General features: G+C 40.4%; 1 protein-coding gene across 2 annotated transcripts in view; it reads right to left on the minus strand.

Annotated features, from left to right (window-relative positions):
* The window catches only part of LOC110520350 (WD repeat and FYVE domain-containing protein 2), a 47,833-nt gene extending 31,317 nt beyond the window's left edge, over nt 1-16,516 (minus strand). Inside the window, exons 1-5 of one of the 2 annotated variants that reach the window (XR_002472970.2) lie at nt 15,834-16,516; nt 9,309-9,376; nt 9,049-9,122; nt 6,696-6,750; nt 6,259-6,409 (exon numbers count right to left, since the gene is read on the minus strand). Coding sequence is in view for 1 of the 2 variants with exons in the window: in XM_021597611.2 (XP_021453286.2) it covers nt 6,259-6,409; nt 6,696-6,750; nt 9,049-9,122; nt 9,309-9,376; nt 15,834-15,970 (485 nt within the window). In the remaining variant the exon portion in view is untranslated. The remainder of the gene's footprint in view (nt 1-6,258; nt 6,410-6,695; nt 6,751-9,048; nt 9,123-9,308; nt 9,377-15,833) is intronic. The other variant, XM_021597611.2, reaches the window with a different exon arrangement.
* Nucleotides 16,517-18,348: the final 1,832 nt, after the last annotated feature.

Genomic DNA, 18,348 nt, shown 5'->3' on the forward strand with positions numbered 1-18,348 from the left:
TGGCAATGACTGATTAAAGAGGCAATCTGCAGTTGCTACATTCATTTTTGGCTTTATAAATGAATGATATGTACCCATAGATTACCCTTAGTTCAACTGTCGTACCACATCAGAACTGAAAATAATGAGCTTGTTTGACTCCAATGTTAGTAAAGAAAGTAAATGTAAATAGTTTTTTAAAGAACATAGTTAAAACTATAATTGTGATGTCATTAATGGCCAGTCCTTGCATCTATAGCACGGTCTATGAATTTGAGAGTAGTTACATTTCTAATCTTTTACCTAAACATGGGCGGGAAAATACTTTATCGTTTAACTACGGATTGCTGCTTTAACTGAACAATTTGCATCTGAGCAACTTCACACACATTTACTCTATTCTCAAAGTGTTACCTTGTTGAAACCTACTGGATCTGATCTGTATGCGGTTCATTCTAGTCAGAGAAAGGTTGACTGCATATCCAACAAAAACTAAATATCCCATTTCAGTAAACTTACCACAACAATCAACTGTTCATTAGCTACAAAATCATATATACTTAGTCTCTGAGCTCAAGAGAGTCCTTTCAGTGACCTTCTGAGGGCGCAGCCAGGAACACAGTTCTCCCTGTGACCTGGATACAAGAGGCCAGAACAATAACAGCCAGAGAGAAAAAAAGACAAATCTTCTCACTTAGCATAATGTAATTTCTCCTTCTTCTGAAAAAGGTTGCTGTACTAATCTGACCCTAGGCCAACTCAGAACTGTGGCTGTTATGGAGAATTAGCTGGATGACACTAAAGAAAATACACATTCCAAGTTGATTTCTTAAAATGTCAACAATTTTGGACAGTGCCTCCTTTAGGTTTGCAAGGCAAACAAAGCAAAAAAATGGCTGCCATATGAATGATGTCAGCTGAAATCCAACGCCGTTTTGCTTTGCTATAGTTAACATGGGAAGTGTTTATCCCTGGCTTTGAAGAAGCAGTCAGTCTTATGACCTCACAGAGCTGGTTGGTATTGAGTGCCCTCCACAGTGGAGTGGACTCAAACCTTTCATCTCGCCATTACAGAAAACTCTCTGGACCGCTGCCTTGGTGACCGCATGACTGAAGGCTGTTGTTAGCATCTCCCAATAAGAACAACTACTTGGACGCTAATCTGGCTCCTTCTCTGGTGTACCCCACAGCGCTTCGTTGTTATAAAAACATACACTTGTTTGAGGTGAAGGAGACCGTCAAAAGCCATTACCACTTGAAATATGTTTTGTGGCTTTACATTTCACTTAAGTATCCGTTAAGATAAAGTGCCTTCAGAAAGTATTCATACCCCATGACTTATTCCACATTGTTGTGTTATAGCCTGAATTCAAAATGGATTAAATGGATTTATTTTTTCCTCATCCATCTACACACAATACCCCATCAGTTCCAATCGGCTCATTCAGCCCCCTCCTGTCCCCTGTAACTATTCCCCAGGTTGTCAACGTACTGGGTAAAATAAGGGTTTTTATAAACAGGTGAAAACATGTTTTGACATTTTTGAAAAGGTACTGAAAATTAAATACAGAAATATCTAATTCACATAAGTATTCACACCCGAGTCAATACATGTTAGAATAATCTTTGGCAGCGTGGTTGTTGATCATTGCTAGACAACCATTGAAGTTTTGCCATAGATTTTAAAGCAGATGTGCAGTAACAGTCAAATGTTTGGACACCTACTCATTCAATAGTTTTTTTAAACTCTTTTTTACCTTGTAGAATAATAGCGGACATCAAAAATATGAAATAACATATGGAGTCATGTAGTACCCCACAGAAGTGTTAAACAAATCAAAATATATTTTATATTTGAGATTCTTCAAAGTTGCCACCCTTTGCCTTGATGACAGCTTTGCACACTCTTGGCATTCTCTCAACCAGCTTCACCTAGAATGCTTTTCCAACAGTCTTGAAGGAGTTCCCACATATGCTGAGCACTTGATGGCTGCTTTTCCTTCACTCTGCGGTCCAACTCATCCCAAACCATTTCAATTGGGTTGAGGTCGGGTGATTGTGGAGGCCAGGTCATCTGATGCAGCACTCTCCTTCTTGGTCAAATATCCCTTACACAGCCTGGAGGTGTGTTGGGTCATTATCCTGTTGAAAAACAAATGCTAGTCCCACTAAGCACAAACCAGATGGGATGGTGTATCACTGCAGAATGCTGTGGTAGCCATGCTGGTTAAGTGTGCTTTGAATTCTAAATAAACCACTGACGGTGTCACCAGCAAAGCACCCCACACTATCACACCTCCTCCTCCATGCTTCACGGTGGGAAACACACATGCAGAGATCATCCGTTCACCTACTCTGCGTCTCACAAAGACATGGTGGTTGGAACAAAAAATCTCCAATTTGGACTCATCGGACAAAAGGAAAGATTTCCACCAGTTTAATGTCCATTGCTCGTGTTTCTTGGCCCAAGGAAGTCTCCGCTTCTTATTAGGGGTCCTTTAGTAGTGGTTTATTTTCACCAATTCGCCCATGAAGGCCTGATTCACAGTCTCCTCTGAACAGTTGATTTTGAGATGTGTCTGTTACTTGAACTCTGTGAAGCATTTATTTGGTCTGCAATCTGAGGCTGGTAACTCTAATGAACTTATCCTCTGCAGCAGAGGTAACTCTGGGTCTTCCTTTCCTGTGGCGGTCCTCATGAGAGCCAGTTTCATCATAGCGCTTGATGGTTTTTGCGACTGCACTTGAAGAAACGTTAAAAGTTCTTGACATACAGTGGTTAAGGGCACTGCAGCGCCAGCTGTGCCACCAGAGGCTCTGTCGTAACCGGCCGCGACCGGGAGGTCCGTGGGGGGACGCACAATTGGCCTAGCGTCGCCCGGGTTAGGGAGGGCTTGGTCGGTAGGGGTGTCCTTGTCTCATCGCGCACCAGCGACTCCTGTGGCGGGCTGGGCGCAGTGTACGCTAACCAAGGTTGCCAGGTGCACGGTGTTTCCTCCGACACATTGGTGCGACTGGCTTCCGGGTAGGATGCGTGCTGTGTTAAGAAGCAGTGCAGCTTGGTTGGGTTGTGTATTGGAGGACGCATGACTTTCAACCTTCGTCTCTCTCGAGCCCGTATGGGAGTTGTAGCAATGAGACAAGATTGGATACCACGGAATTGGGGAGAAAACGGGGTAAAAATTCAAAACAAAAAAACAAAAACGAAAAGAAAAAAAAAAGTACTTGACATTTTCCACATTGACTGACCTTCATGTCTTAAAGTAATGACGGACTGTAATTTCTCTTAGCTTATTTGAGCTGTTCTTGCCATAATATGGCCACAGTATTTTACCAAATAGGGCTATCTTCTGTATACCACCCCTACCTTGTCACAACACAACTGATTGGCTCAAACACATTATGGAAATAAAAAAATTCCACAACGTACTTTCAACAAAGGCACACCTGTAAATTGAAATGCATTCCAGGTGATTACCTCATGAATCTGGTGGAGAGAATGCCAAGTGTGTGTAATGCTGTCATCAGGGCAAAGGGTGACTCGGCCACTCAGGAACATTCACTGTCTTCTTGGTAAGCAAATCGTGTAGATTTGGCCTTGTGTTTTAGGTTATTGTCCTGATGAAAGGTGAATGAATCTTCCAGTGTCTGGTGGAAAGCAGACTAAACCAGGTTTTCCTCTAGGATTTTGCCTGTGCTTAGGGCCATTTCTTCTCCCCAGTCTTTAACAATTACAAACATACCCATAACATGATGCAGCCACCACTATGCTTGACAATATAGAGAGTGGTACTCAGTCATGTGTTGTATTTGCCCCAAACATAACACTTTGTACTCAGGACAAAAAATGGTGCTTTGCCACATTTTTTGCAATATTACATTAGTGACTTGTTGCAAACAAGATGCATGTTTTGGAAAATGTTTATTCTGTACAGGCTTATTTCTTTTCATTCTGTTAATTAGGTTAATATAGTAGAGTAACTACAATGTTGCTCCAGACTCAGTTTTCTTCCTATCACAGCCATTAAAAACTGTTTTAAAGTCACCATTGGCCTCATGGTGAACTCCCTGAGCAGTTTCCTTCCTCTCTGGCAACTGCGTTAGGAAGGATGCCTGTATCTTTGTAGTGATTGAGTGGATTAATACACCATCCAAAGTGTAGTTAATAACTTCACCATGCTCAAAGGGATATTCAATGTCTGTTTTTTCACCCATCTACCAATAGACGCCCTTCTTTGCGAGGTATTGGAAAACCTCCCTGGTCTTTGTGGTTGAATCGGTGTTTGAAATATACTGCTCAACTGAGGGACCTTACAGATAATTGTATGTGTGGGGTACAGATGAGATCGTAATTCAAAAGTCATGCTAAAAACTATTATTGCACACAGGAGTGAGTCCATGCAACTTGTGAGATATTATTATGAAGCACATTTTTACTTCTGTACATATTTAGGCCTGCCATAACAAAGGGGTTGAATACTTATTGACTCTAGACATTTCATCTTTCCATTTTTAATTAATTCCTAAACATTTTTTTAAACATTCCACTTGAACATTATAGGGTATTGTGTAGGCAGGGATTTTTTAAATATTTTTAATCTATTTTAAATTCAGGCCGTAACAACAAAATGTGGAAAAAGTATGAATACTTGTGTGAATACTTTCTGAAGGCATTGTACAGTCGTGGCCAAAAGTTGAGAATGACACAAATATTAATTTCCACAAAGTTTGCTGCTTCAGTGTCTTTAGATATTTTTGTCAGATGTTACTATGGAATACTGAAGTATAATTACAAGCATTTTATACGTGTCAAAGGCTTTTATTGACAATATTTGCAGTGTTGACCCTTCTTTTTCAAGTCCTCTGCAATCCGCCCTGACATGCTGTCAATTAACTTCTGGGCCATGATGGCAGCCCATTCTTACATAATCAATGCTTGGAGTTTGTCAGAATTTGTGGGTTTTTGTTTGTCCAACTGCCTCTTGAGGATTGACCACAAGTTCTCAATGGGATTAAGGTCTGGGGAGTATCCTGGCCATGGACGCAAAATACCGATGTTTTGTTCCCTGAGCCACTTAGTTATCACTTTTGCCTTATGGCAAGGTGCTCCATCATGCTGAAAAAGGCATTGTTTGTCACCAAACTGTTCCTGGATGGTTGGGAGAAGTTGCTCTTGGAGGATGTGTTGGTACCATTCTTTATTCATGGCTGTGTTCTTAGGCAAAATTATGAGTGAGACCACTCCCTTGGCTGAGAAGCAACCCCACACATGAATGGTCTCAGAATGCTTTACTGTTGGCATGACACAGGACTGATGGTAGCGCTCACCTTGTCTTCTCCGGACAAGCTTTTTTCCAGATGCCCCAAACAATCGGAAAAGGATTGATCAGAGAAAATGACTTTACCCCAGTCCTCAGCAGTCTAACCCATGTACCTTTTGCAGAATATCAGTCTGTCCCTGATGTTTTTCCTGGAGAGAAGTGGCTTCTTTGCTGCCCTTCTTGACACCAGTCCATCCTCCAAAAGTCTTCGCCTCATTGTGCGTGCAGATGCACTCACACCTGCCTGCTGCCATTCCTGAGCAAGCTCTGTACTGGTGGTGCCCCAATCCCACAGCTGATTCAACTTTAGGAGACAGTCCTGGCACTTGCTGGACTTCCTTGGGCGCCCTGAAGCCTTCTTCACAACAATTGAACCGCTCTCCTTGAAGTTCTTGATGATCTGATAAATGGTTGATTTAGATGCAATCTTACCGGCAGCAATATCCTTGCCTGTGAAGCTCTTTTTGTGCAAAGCAATGATGATGGCACGTGTTTCCTTGCAGGTAACCATGTTTGACAGAGGAAGAACAATGATTCCAAGCACCACCCTCCTTTTGAAGCTTCCAATCTGTTATTCAAACTCAATCCGCATGACAGAGTGAACTCCAGCCCTGTCCTCGTCAACACTCACACCTGTGTTAACAAGAGAATCACTGACATGATGTCAGCTGGTCCTTTTTTAGCGGGGCTGAAATGCAGTGGAAATGTTTTTTGGGGATTCAGTTCATTTGCATGGCAAAGAGGGACTTTGCAATTAATTGCAATTCATCTGATCACTCTTCATAACATTCTGGAGTATATGCAAATTGCCATCATACAAACTGAAGCAGCAGACTTTGTGAAAATTAATATGTGTCATTCTCAAACCTTTTGGCCACAACTGTATGTGTGGCATAGCAACATCATGTGAATAGCATAGAAAGAGTAGAATAGGTTGTTTCTAACTGATGAAGGATACTGTAGTCCAGAGACCCAGGCTATGGTGCGGTATAACCCCAGCTGTGTTCCACTCTCAGAGCAGTGCCAGGTGAGGTTCTTGTCCTGTCCTGTACTAAGGACCCACTCCATCTCCAACACAAAGAGCACCACTGTCACTTTGCCCTGGTGGGCTAAAAAACACACACACACTTATGAAACACATCATGATAATAAAACAGATACAAAAATACAGGTATATATGACCAAACATAGTATACAGTAGATGGACTGGTCTGTTCTTTGCATCCTCAATCTTAGCTTATTGCTTTTAGAGGTCTTGCAGATAAAACCAAGCAAAGTGCCATGAACAGAAAAATATATATATATATTTTGACTGGTTTAATCCCTTCCTGCCATTGACCGGAGTCAGCTGAGTCACACAGAGAACACAGCCTGTGTCTACACTTCCCTTCTCACCCTCATAGGTCCTTTCCGGGGTCATCTGGTTGTAGTCTTCAGACAGTATGAACTCCTGAAACACAGGAAGTATGTCACTCACTGGTTTTCCCAAGACGTAGCGCAATATTTATTTGATATGGGACATACTTTGGGTCAAAATTATCCAACGCTTAAAATAACCTTACGAAGAGCCCTAAGCAAAAACGGAAGTGCTTAGCTATAAAATTATATTCATGTTATTTTTAGACAGGCAATTTATTCTGCAAATAAATCACATAATCTACACATAATGACAAAGGGTTTTACAGTAACCATAGCCTACACGTCCAATGAGATCATCAAATACAAAAATGTGAGGGCAATTATTCTACAACTCGCTTAAATTTCCCAGTGAAACAGCCATTCCTGAAGATGAAAGCATATTTACTATCCCAGTGTTGATTGATCCACCTAACTGTTTAGCCAATCATGCAAGAGATTACTCAGAGATACAAACCCTCTGGGAGTATAGATTAGTGGTGGGTGTCTGGAGAAGCAAAGACTCGGTGTAAGAGTAACACACAGTAGCTACTCAGTGACCCGCTGATGTGAAACCATGACAACCCAACCCCCAATCTGACCCTGGCACTGGGGTACGAGCTTTGGTAGCCATATGTGTGTCAGGACTGAGGCTGGATGCTAAGTTGAAAAGTATACAGTGCCTTGCGAAAGTATTCGGCCCCCTTCAACTTTGCGACCTTTTGCCACATTTCAGGCTTCAAACATAAAGATATAAAACTGTATTTTTTTGTGAAGAATCAACAACAAGTGGGACACAATCATGAAGTGGAACGACATTTATTGGATATTTCAAACTTTTTTAACAAATCAAAAACTGAAAAATTGGGCGTGCAAAATTATTCAGCCCCTTTACTTTCAGTGCAGCAAACTCTCTCCAGAAGTTCAGTGAGGATCTCTGAATGATCCAATGTTGACCTAAATGACTAATGATGATAAATACAATCCACCTGTGTGTAATCAAGTCTCCGTATAAATGCACCTGCACTGTAATAGTCTCAGAGGTCCGTTAAAAGCGCAGAGAGCATCATGAAGAACAAGGAACACACCAGGCAGGTCCGAGATACTGTTGTGAAGAAGTTTAAAGCCGGATTTGGATACAAAAAGATTTCCCAAGCTTTAAACATCCCAAGGAGCACTGTGCAAGTGATAATATTGAAATGGAAGGAGTATCAGACCACTGCAAATCTACCAAGACCTGGCCGTCCCTTTAAACTTTCAGCTCATACAAGGAGAAGACTGATCAGAGATGCAGCCAAGAGGCCCATGATCACTCTGGATGAACTGCAGAGATCTACAGCTGAGGTGGGAGACTCTGTCCATAGGACAACAATCAGTCGTATATTGCACAAATCTGGCCTTTATGGAAGAGTGGCAAGAAGAAAGCCATTTCTTAAAGATATCCATAAAAAGTGTCATTTAAAGTTTGCCACAAGCCACCTGGGAGACACACCAAACATGTGGAAGAAGGTGCTCTGGTCAGATGAAACCAAAATTGAACTTTTTGGCAACAATGCAAGACGTTATGTTTGGCGTAAAAGCAACACAGCTCATCACCCTGAACACACCATCCCCACTGTCAAACATGGTGGTGGCAGCATCATGGTTTGGGCCTGCTTTTCTTCAGCAGGGACAGGGAAGATGGTTAAAATTGATGGGAAGATGGATGGAGCCAAATACAGGACCATTCTGGAAGAAAACCTGATGGAGTCTGCAAAAGACCTGAGACTGGGACAGAAATGTGTCTTCCAACAAGACAATGATCCGAAACATAAAGCAAAATCTACAATGGAATGGTTCAAAAATAAACATATCCAGGTGTTAGAATGGCCATGTCAAAGTCCAGACCTGAATCCAATCGAGAATCTGTGGAAAGAACTGAAAACTGCTGTTCACAAATGCTCTCCATCCAACCTCACTGAGCTCGAGCTGTTTTGCAAGGAGGAATGGGAAACAATTTCAGTCTCTCGATGTGCAAAACTGATAGAGACATACCCCAAGCGACTTACAGCTGTAATCGCAGCAAAAGGTGGCGCTACAAAGTATTAACTTAAGGGGGCTGAATAATTTTGCACGCCCAATTTTTCTTTTTTTGATTTGTTAAAAAAGTTTGAAATATCCAATAAATGTCGTTCCACTTGTTCTTGTTGACGTTGATTCTTCACACAAAAATACAGTTTTATATCTTTATGTTTGAAGCCTGAAATGTGGCAAAAGGTCGCAAAGTTCAAGGGGGCCGAATACTTTCGCAAGGCACTGTATATGTAACGCCCATACATGAGTGTATGTTAAAACTACAGAAATTGTCACTTGCAGAGATGGTTCCATTCTCCATTCCCACAGACAGCCTCCTGGTCTCTGGGTTAAAGGACATACAGGAGCATGAAGCTACAAAAAGAAAGAAATGACAAGTCTAAGAAAAGTTGGTGTGTATTAAAACTGGAACAGATGCTAAAACAGATTCCATACAGACAGAATAGCTAACGACAGCTCACAAAATGAGGCCAATGGAGTTGCTAGGCCTAGATGCTTAACTCCATGCATGCATAAGTAGCTAATGAGATGAGTACTCACCTGGCATAGTGTGATAGATGCTGGGCCAGTACTGGCCACTGTCTCTCTTCAACCATATCCGGATCGTCCTGCGGGTCAGATGCAAACTTTGGTAACGGTATTACGCTAAAATCTCCCTTAGGTTTTTATGCGACCACGTTTCCCAAAAACTCTTAAATATCTGCTCCGAATTAAGATTAAAAAGATGTCTGCAGAAAGAATGGGGTGTCAGCTATAACATGGCACCTTGAGTTTGAAAAAAACCCAATGATTTTGTTGAAGTGGATTTAGACCCGGTAACGAAATTGCACCATGGGTTCCTGATCTGTACTACACAGAAATGCTTAATTACAGATCATCACCGATCCTCCACCAAATGTCCCAGTGGGTGTGAGACACTGTGGCTTGTAGGCCTCTCCAGGTCTCGCACCCACTGTGAAATTTGGAGGAGGATCGGTGATGATCTGGGGGTGCTTCAGCAAGGCTGGAATCGGGCAGATTGGTCGTTGTGAAGGACACATGAATCAAGCCACGTACAAGGTTGTCCTGGAAGAAAACTTGCTTCTTTCTGCTTTGACAATGTTCCCCAACTCTGAGGATTGGTTTTTCCAGCAGGACAATGATCCATGCCACACTGCCAGGTCAATCAAGGTGTGGATGGAGGACCACCAGATCAAGACCCTGTCATGTCCAGCCAAATCCCCAGACCTGAACCCCATTGAAAACCTCTGGAATGTGATCAAGAGTAAGATGGATGGTCACAAGCCATTAAACAAAGCCGAGCTGATTGAATTTTTGCGCCAGGAGTGGCATAAAGTCACCCAACATCAATGTGAAAGACTGGTGGAGAGCATGCCAAGACACATGAAAGCTGTGATTGAAAATCAGGGTTATTCCACCAAATATTGATTACTGAACTCTAAGTTAAAACATTAGTATTGTGTTGCTTGAAAATGAATATCAACTTATTTTCTTTGCATTGTTCGAGGTCTGACAACACTGCATCTTTTTAGTTATTTTGACCCGTTGTCATTTTCTGCAAATAAATGCTCGAAATGACAATATTTTTAATTGGAATTTGGGAGAAATGTTGTCAGTAGTTTATAGAATAAAATAAATGTTAATTTTACCCAAACACATACCTAGAAATAGTAAAACCAGAGAAACTGATCATTTTGCTGTGGTCTCTTCATTTTTTACAGAGCTTTATGTGAAAATGGAGCGTTTTCTATGTTTTGTGGGAAAAACGAGGGGAATATAAGCGTTAACAATTACATCATGTTATTTTAACCAATTATGAGTAGGCATTGCCTACTAAATTGGTTGATTCTGTCATTGGAAACACTTATCTTCCTCTTTCTTTTTTGAATACAAAACATTGAAATGTGCAATTTACACAAATCACAATAACTAATTGATAGGTCTATCATTACTTGTTACTTATGTGACCTTTGAATGACCGGAATGAGCATGTGGTTGAGACTATGGGAATTTTATTACACGCTAGAGAGAGATGACCAGTGGGCTTTCATGTCAGCTGACTGACAAGCCCGGTTGTTTTTATGCAACGTCTGCATGACAGTATATCAGTGGTCGATAGACAGACAGACAGTGTAGAAGTCAGGTTTCTGATAAGATACATCTCTCTCTCTGCCTATTAGTTTTAAAGAAGGGTGACATTGGTACACATCAAGACCAATGTGTACAGATCTAACGGAGCGAAGACGCTAGGTGACCACGTCCAGCCAGAAAGAGCCATGACGACATGCTGCATACAAAATAAGCTCAAGCTGACTAAACTCCATGGTGAAGGAAGTTTCTGATGACCTCAACCAACGGAATTGAGCAGAGAGCAGGCTTTGTGGAATTCAGCTTTGGATACAGCGATTTCACCCAAGGTCAATACTTTTTTTATTTTTTATTATGAAATGATTGTGCCTCATTTTGTCTTCAGTAGTTTCATGCCTTTGTTTGTTGAAATCCATACTTTTTCAATAAATGCTACTCAAATATAGCGTCATGAAAAAAAAATACTTGCCCTTTCAGATTCTCTGATTCTGCATATTTTTTTATACTGAATGTAACCAGATCTTCAACCAAACCCTAATATTAGATAAAGGGAACCTGAGTTTACAAATAAAAAAACTTATTTCATTAATTTAATTAACAAAGTTCTGCAACACCCAATTTCCCTGTGCGAAAAATTATTTGCCCCCTTACACTCTCAATAACTAGTTGTGCCACCTTTATCTGCAATGACTGCAACCAAATGCTTCCTGTAGTTGTTGATCAGTCTCTCACATCGCTGTGGAGGAATTTTGGCCCAATCTTGCATGCAGAACTGCTTTAACTCATTTTGGGGTTTTCAAGCATGAACTGCTCATTTTAAGTCCTGCCACAACAACTCAATTGGTATTAGGTCTGGACTTTGACGAGGCCATTCCAAAACGTTAAATTTGTTGCTTTTTAGACATTTCCATGTAGACTTGATTGTGTGTTTTGGATCATTGTCTTGCGGAATGACCCAGCTGCGCTTCAACTTTGGCTCACAGACAGATGGCCTGACATTCTCCTGTAGAATTCTCTGATACAGAGCCGAATTCATGGTTCCTTCTATTAAGGCAAGTCGTCCAGGTCCTGAGGCAGCAAAGCATCCACAAACCATCACACTACCACCACCATGCTTGACCATCGGTATGAGGTTCTTACTGTAGAATGCTAGGTTTGGTTTTTGCCAGGCATAATGGGACCCATGTCATCCAGAAAGTTCACTCAAGTTTGCTAAAAAAAACAAAAAATCACCTGGACTCTTGGAAGAATGTGCTACGGTCAGATGATTCAAAAGTATAACTTCTTGGACGATATGGGTTTTGTGGAAAAAGATACAGCAATTGAGACTGCATTGATTCCATGTGTTATTTCAAAGTTTTAATGCCTTCACTATTATTCTACAATGTAGAAAATAGTACAAATAAAGAAAAACCCTTGAATGGAGTAAGTGTCCAAACTTTTGACTGGTACCGTGTGTGTGTGATATATATATATATATATATATATATATATATATATATATATATATATATATATCCATCCATCTCTCTCACACACACACAGTTGAAGTCGGAAGTTTACATACACCTTAGCCAAATACATTTAAACTCAGTTTTCACAATTCCTGACATGTATAAGTCCAGTTAGGATCACCACTTTATTTTAAGAATGTGAAATATCAGAATAATAGTAGAGAGAATTATTTATTTCAGCTTTTATTAATTTCATAACAATCCCAGTGGGTCAGAAGTTTACATACACTCAATTAGTATTTGGTAGCATTGCCTTTAAATTGTTTAACTTGGGTCAATCTTATCAGGTAGCCTTCCACAAGCCTCCCACAATGTTGGGTGAATTTTGACCCATTCCTCCTGACAGTGCTGGTGTAACAGTCATGTTTGTAGGCCTCCTTGCTCGCACACGCTTTTTCAGTTCTGCCCACAAATTATCTATGGAATTGAGGTCAGGGCTTTGTGATGGCCACTCCAATACCTTGGCTTTGTTGTCCTTAAGCCATTTTGCCACAACTTTGGAAGTATGCTTGGGGCCATTGTCCATTTGGAAGACCCATTTGCGACCAAGCTTTAACTTCCTGACTGACGTCTTGAGATGTTGCTTCAATATATCCACATAATTTTCCTCCCTCATGATGCCATCTATTTTGTGAAGTGCACCAGTCCCTCTTGCAGCAAAGCATCACCACAACATGATGCTGCCACCCTTGTGCTTCACAGTTGGGATGTTGTTCTTCGGCTTGCAAGCCGAAGAAGTGGCTTCTTCCTTGCAGAGCGGTGGCTTCTTCCTTACAGAGCCTTTCAGGTTATGTCGATATAGGACTCGTTTTACTGTTGATATAGATACTTTTATATCCGTTTCCTCCAGCATCTTCACAAGGTCCTTTGCAGTTGTTCTGGGATTGATTTGCACTTTTCGCACCAAAATATGTTCATCTCTAGGAGACAGAACGCGTCTCCTTCCTGAGCGGTATGACAGCTGCATGGTCCCATGGTGTTTATACTTGCGTACTACTGTTTGTACAGATGAACGTGGTGGTACCTTCAGGCATTTGGAAATTTCTCCCAAAGATGATCCAGACTTGTGGAGGTCTACAATTTTTTTCAGAGGTCTTGGCTGATTTCTTTTGATTTTCTCATGATGTCAAGCAAAGAGGCACTGAGTTTGAAAGTAGGCCTTGAAATACACCCTAGGGGAAACCTCCAATTGACTCAAATTAAGTCAATTAGCCTATCAGAAGCTTCTAAAGCCATGACATAATTTTCTGGAATTTTCCAGGCTGTTTAAAGGCACAGTCAACTTAGTGTATGTAAACTTCTGACCTACTGGAATTGTAATAAAGTCAATTATAAGTGAAATAATCTGTCTGTAAACAGCTGTTGGAAAAATGACTTGTGTCATGCACAAAGTAGATGTCCTAACCGACGTGCCAAAACTATAGTTTGTTAACAAGAAATTTGTGGAGTGGTTAAAAAACTAGTTTTTATATGACTCCAACCTAAGTGTATGTAAACTTCCGACTTCAACTGTATACCCACACACACACTAGTCTAAGTCTATGTGAGGGAGGGGTAAAAGGTGGGACAGATGTTAATAATCATTATGCTCAGAGCTTAAACGTATCAATCTCCACATTGGTTGTGGTATGACATTACAGATGCTCATTCTACTTTGTTTGATATTCTCCCCATTGTTATTGATTACTGCATTGTTGGGTTTACAGATTGCAAGAAAGGCATTGCACTGTACTTGTGGGCGTGACATTCAAACTTGAAACATGTTAAACAGATATCTTGCTTGTCTGGATGGCCTCTTCTACTCCTCTTCTGACCAATTAATCTGTATATAATGTAATCACACACACAGTTTAATGTTGTGTGAAAAGCACAGATGCTCATTCTGTTTTAGTTTGATATTAATAGGCATGTTTTTTTGCTACTTAAGATATGCACCTACTGTAATGACACCTGATTGTATGAAATATTATACCGTAGCTGCTAAAACACCACACACACTTTGTGTAGCCTAAGGGAGGGGTAAATCTAGTGAGTCTTGCATAGGTGTGGGAGGAGCTGAGAATGGAAATTTCCCCATTGAAAGTCTATGGCCTTTGAAATGCATTAAATTGTATGCATATATTGCTATGGTTTAAAAAGTAGAAATTGTATCAAAACTATTTTGTCAGATAATCTAGTCTGAAGTAGTCAGTAATGTTAGCTTGGTGTCTCTAGCTCAAAGGTTTTGAACAGGGGTGGGCAGAAGAAAAATAATATGAGTATGTTGACTCAAATTACATAAGAGTTGCTGTTATAAACACACTAAAACCCTAAAAGTATTACCTCTGGTTAGGTCAGTAGCATATGTGTGTGATTAATTGCAATAGGTCAAAATAAATAACTTGAATGTCAATTATTTATTGTGTACAACATAAAATGTGCATAAATTAAAAGCTAATTTTATTAAATGCCAATGTGCATATTTCATTTCTTTATTTATCCTTTATTTTATTTAACCAGGCAAGTCAGTTAAGAACAAATTCTTATGTACAATGATGGCCTACCCAAGCCAAACCCAGATGACGCTGGGCCAATTGTGCGCCACCCTATGGGCCTGTCAATCACGGTCGGATGTGATACAGCCTGGATTCGAACCAGGCACTGTAGTGATGCCACTCGGGAGCCCAAATGCATAGGTATATATATTTAATCCCAATTCATTTTGAAATGCACATTGTATAACCCTGCATGTCAGTTTGATAGGAAATTCATATCCTAGAATGTTTGTAAATTAATCTGAGCCCACCTGTGTCATTTTGGTGCTATTTTGTTAAACACTTTCTCTAGCGACCTTTGACCCAGATTTCGGACACACAAATTGTATTATCTCAGCAATGGTAAGATTTTCTTCAACTGTATTATTGACTGTATGTTTTGTTTATTCCATGTGTAACTGTGTTGTTGTATGTTTCGAACTGCTTTGCTTTATTCTCGGCCAGGTCGCAGTTGTAAATGAAAACTTGTTCTCAACTTGCCTACCTGACTAAGTAAATGTGAAATAAATGACATACATGAAGCAAAGTGTACTATGCTTCTGAGATTCTGTTGTATCATTGGGTATGCTCAGTTCAAGCGATGTTTATTTTACCCCCCCCCCCCAACTCATATATATATATATATATATAGTATTGACCTTTACCGAATCGATGTGGTCGGAACTGAATTACACAAAGCCTTGTCTCTGCTCAACTCCGTTTGTGGAGTGAATAAGAAATGTTATTCACTTTGAGTTTAGTCAGCGAACGTTGCATAAATAAACTCGAGCAATGACCGAGCGGTCGGTTCGGAGGGAAAACCCACTAAGCGATAGGGATATTATAGCGTCAGTAGCGACAAGTTTGCATAGAAATTGTGCAAAATGTATGTAATATTGTAACGTTAGCTAGTCATATATTTGAAAACATGGTCTCATAAAAGGGTATACCTGTCATCAGACACGCTGATCACCCCGTCCTCCTTTGGAATTATAACCGCCGTGTTCACAACATCTTGGGAAGACTCGATTTTATTGAGCAGAACAGGCGTCCGAGTCTGCGGTTTGGGTTGTATTTCTGCCGCCATGCTGGAGGTATAGCTCCTTCGCCAGTTCTGGCTCTCCGTAACATAACACCCTAATCGAGCCGCATAGGTATTCTAGGTTGTAGTAGCTAGAAACTGTTTGAACACAGCGACCCGTGTGTTGCAATAGCCAAAGATGCTGCTTGTCAGCTGACAAGACATTCACCTACTACGACGCCCATGGTCGAACCATAGACATGCGCGAAAAACTAGAACGCAAGGCTACCGGAAGTTGCAATATTGTTTTACTTGTTACTGTATATACACATGGTTAAAACAAGCTAGAAATTAGCACATACTGATGAAATCACATCAGTTATGTGATATTCAGCATTCTTACTATGTAAACAGTTCTGCAATATTCATGGCGTATTTTTGTAGGTACTAACGGAGGCAGGCTAACATTTGCAATGGCTCATAGGTCAAAGCAATGACGTTTGAAAGCTTATGGGGAAATGCAAAGCCGGAGGTATTTAGCTCCTTCGTAACATAACACCTTAGCCGAGCCGCATAGAGGTATTCGAGGTTGTAGTAGCTAGCAAGCTAGAAACTGTTTGAACACAGCGACCCGTGTGTTGTAACAGCCAAAGATGCTGCTAGTCAGCTGACAGGACATTGAACAACGACGCCCATGTTCGCGCCATAGATATCGAAAAAATAGAATGGAAAGGCTACCGGAAAATCAATATTAGAAAAGTTGTACTCGTTACTGTATATGCAAATAGTACAAATTATTAAAATGATCACATACTGATGAAATCACATCAGTTATGTGATATTCCGCATCCCTACTATGTAAACAGTTCTGCAAAAATGCTAAATAGAGAGTCATTTTATTGGCGTATTTTTGTAGGCACTGACGGGGGTAGGCTAACTCCGTCCGCAATGGTCAAAGCAATGACATATGACATTTCAAAGCCTATGGGGAAATGAATGGGGGTTTTGTAGGGTTTTTGGATCAACGCCGAAAATAAGGTCAGTGTTAAACACAGGCTTAGGAGATCTTATACGTTTTGATCTATGAGATAATCTTCATCAGCTAACATCACTTTTTGTGAATTTTGAAAAATGTATGTAATCAAAACAAGCACAAAGGATTCATAAATGTCATGTTAACTAAATGCTATTGTCTCATATAGAACAAAACGTATACGATCTCCTAAGCCTGCAGTTAACCTCAAACCTAATTGTTGGTGATTATCCCAAAACTCCATTCTTTTCCCATTAATTTCACCTATAGGAATGTTCAACGAACCAGAGGTAGAAAACGCTAACTCATTTCCGTTTTTTAGGACTACAAGCTGGCAAGCTCTATTGATTGGCTTGAATAAAACCTTTCTGAATAAATTAGGCTATAGCAGCTGCAGTATTATTATCCCATTGAAAATTATGCACAAACGAGAACATCACTTTCGTATGGTAATGACGAAAACCTTCAAAATAAAGTCTAGCATTTCATCACATTGCATTTTAATCAATGGCCACTTTTTTAAGACCAATAATGAAAGACTGATATGTTGATAATATTGGGCTGTAGAGGAAACACCTGTCTTAGCTAAAGTGGGGTGGAAATTATTCAGTATGGTCTCTAGTTCTAACCAAATATGTTTTTACAATTATATACGTGTATATTTATTTTTTTACAAAGACATATGTTTTGTTTTTTAGGGGGACTGTGTGGCAATGTCACGTTCTGACCTTAGTTCCTTTGTTTTGTCTTTGTTATGTCTTTGTTTTAGTATGGTCAGGGCGTGATTTGGGGTGGGCCGTCTATGTTCCTTTTTCTATAATTTGGGATTTCTGTGTTTGGCCTGGTATGGTTCTCAATCAGAGGCAGCTGTCAATCGTTGTCCCTGATTGAGAACCATACTTAGGTGACCTGGTTTCACTTTTGAGTTGTGGGTGATTATTTTCCGTGTCAGTGTCACACGGAACTGTTTTGGTTTTGTTATTTCACGTTGTCGTTTATTGTTTTGTTCAGTGTTCATTATTCTTATTAAACAATATGGACACTTACCACGCTGCGCATTGGTCCTTCAACCCTTCCTACTACTCATCCTCGTCAGAGGAAGACAACCGTTACAGGCAAGGCCTGCTGTGGCTTTTTACTCCGCCCCCTCCATTGCCCCAATGCAATACTGTATATGGAATACAAATTGGGCTGTAGAGAAAAAACCTTACTACCTATCCCAGCAAAAATGTGGGTCTCTACTAACCAAATCTGTTTTGTTTTTGAGAGGGACCGTGGACAGTATCATACATATCCATATGTATATACTGTACTCGATACCATCTACTGTATCTTGCCTATGCTGCTCTGTACCATCACTCATTCATATATCCTTATGTACATATTCTTTATCCCCTTACACTGTGTACAA

Source organism: Oncorhynchus mykiss, chromosome 3 (genome assembly GCF_013265735.2).
Source record: "Oncorhynchus mykiss isolate Arlee chromosome 3, USDA_OmykA_1.1, whole genome shotgun sequence".
In the NCBI taxonomy this organism is placed as follows: domain Eukaryota; kingdom Metazoa; phylum Chordata; class Actinopteri; order Salmoniformes; family Salmonidae; genus Oncorhynchus; species Oncorhynchus mykiss.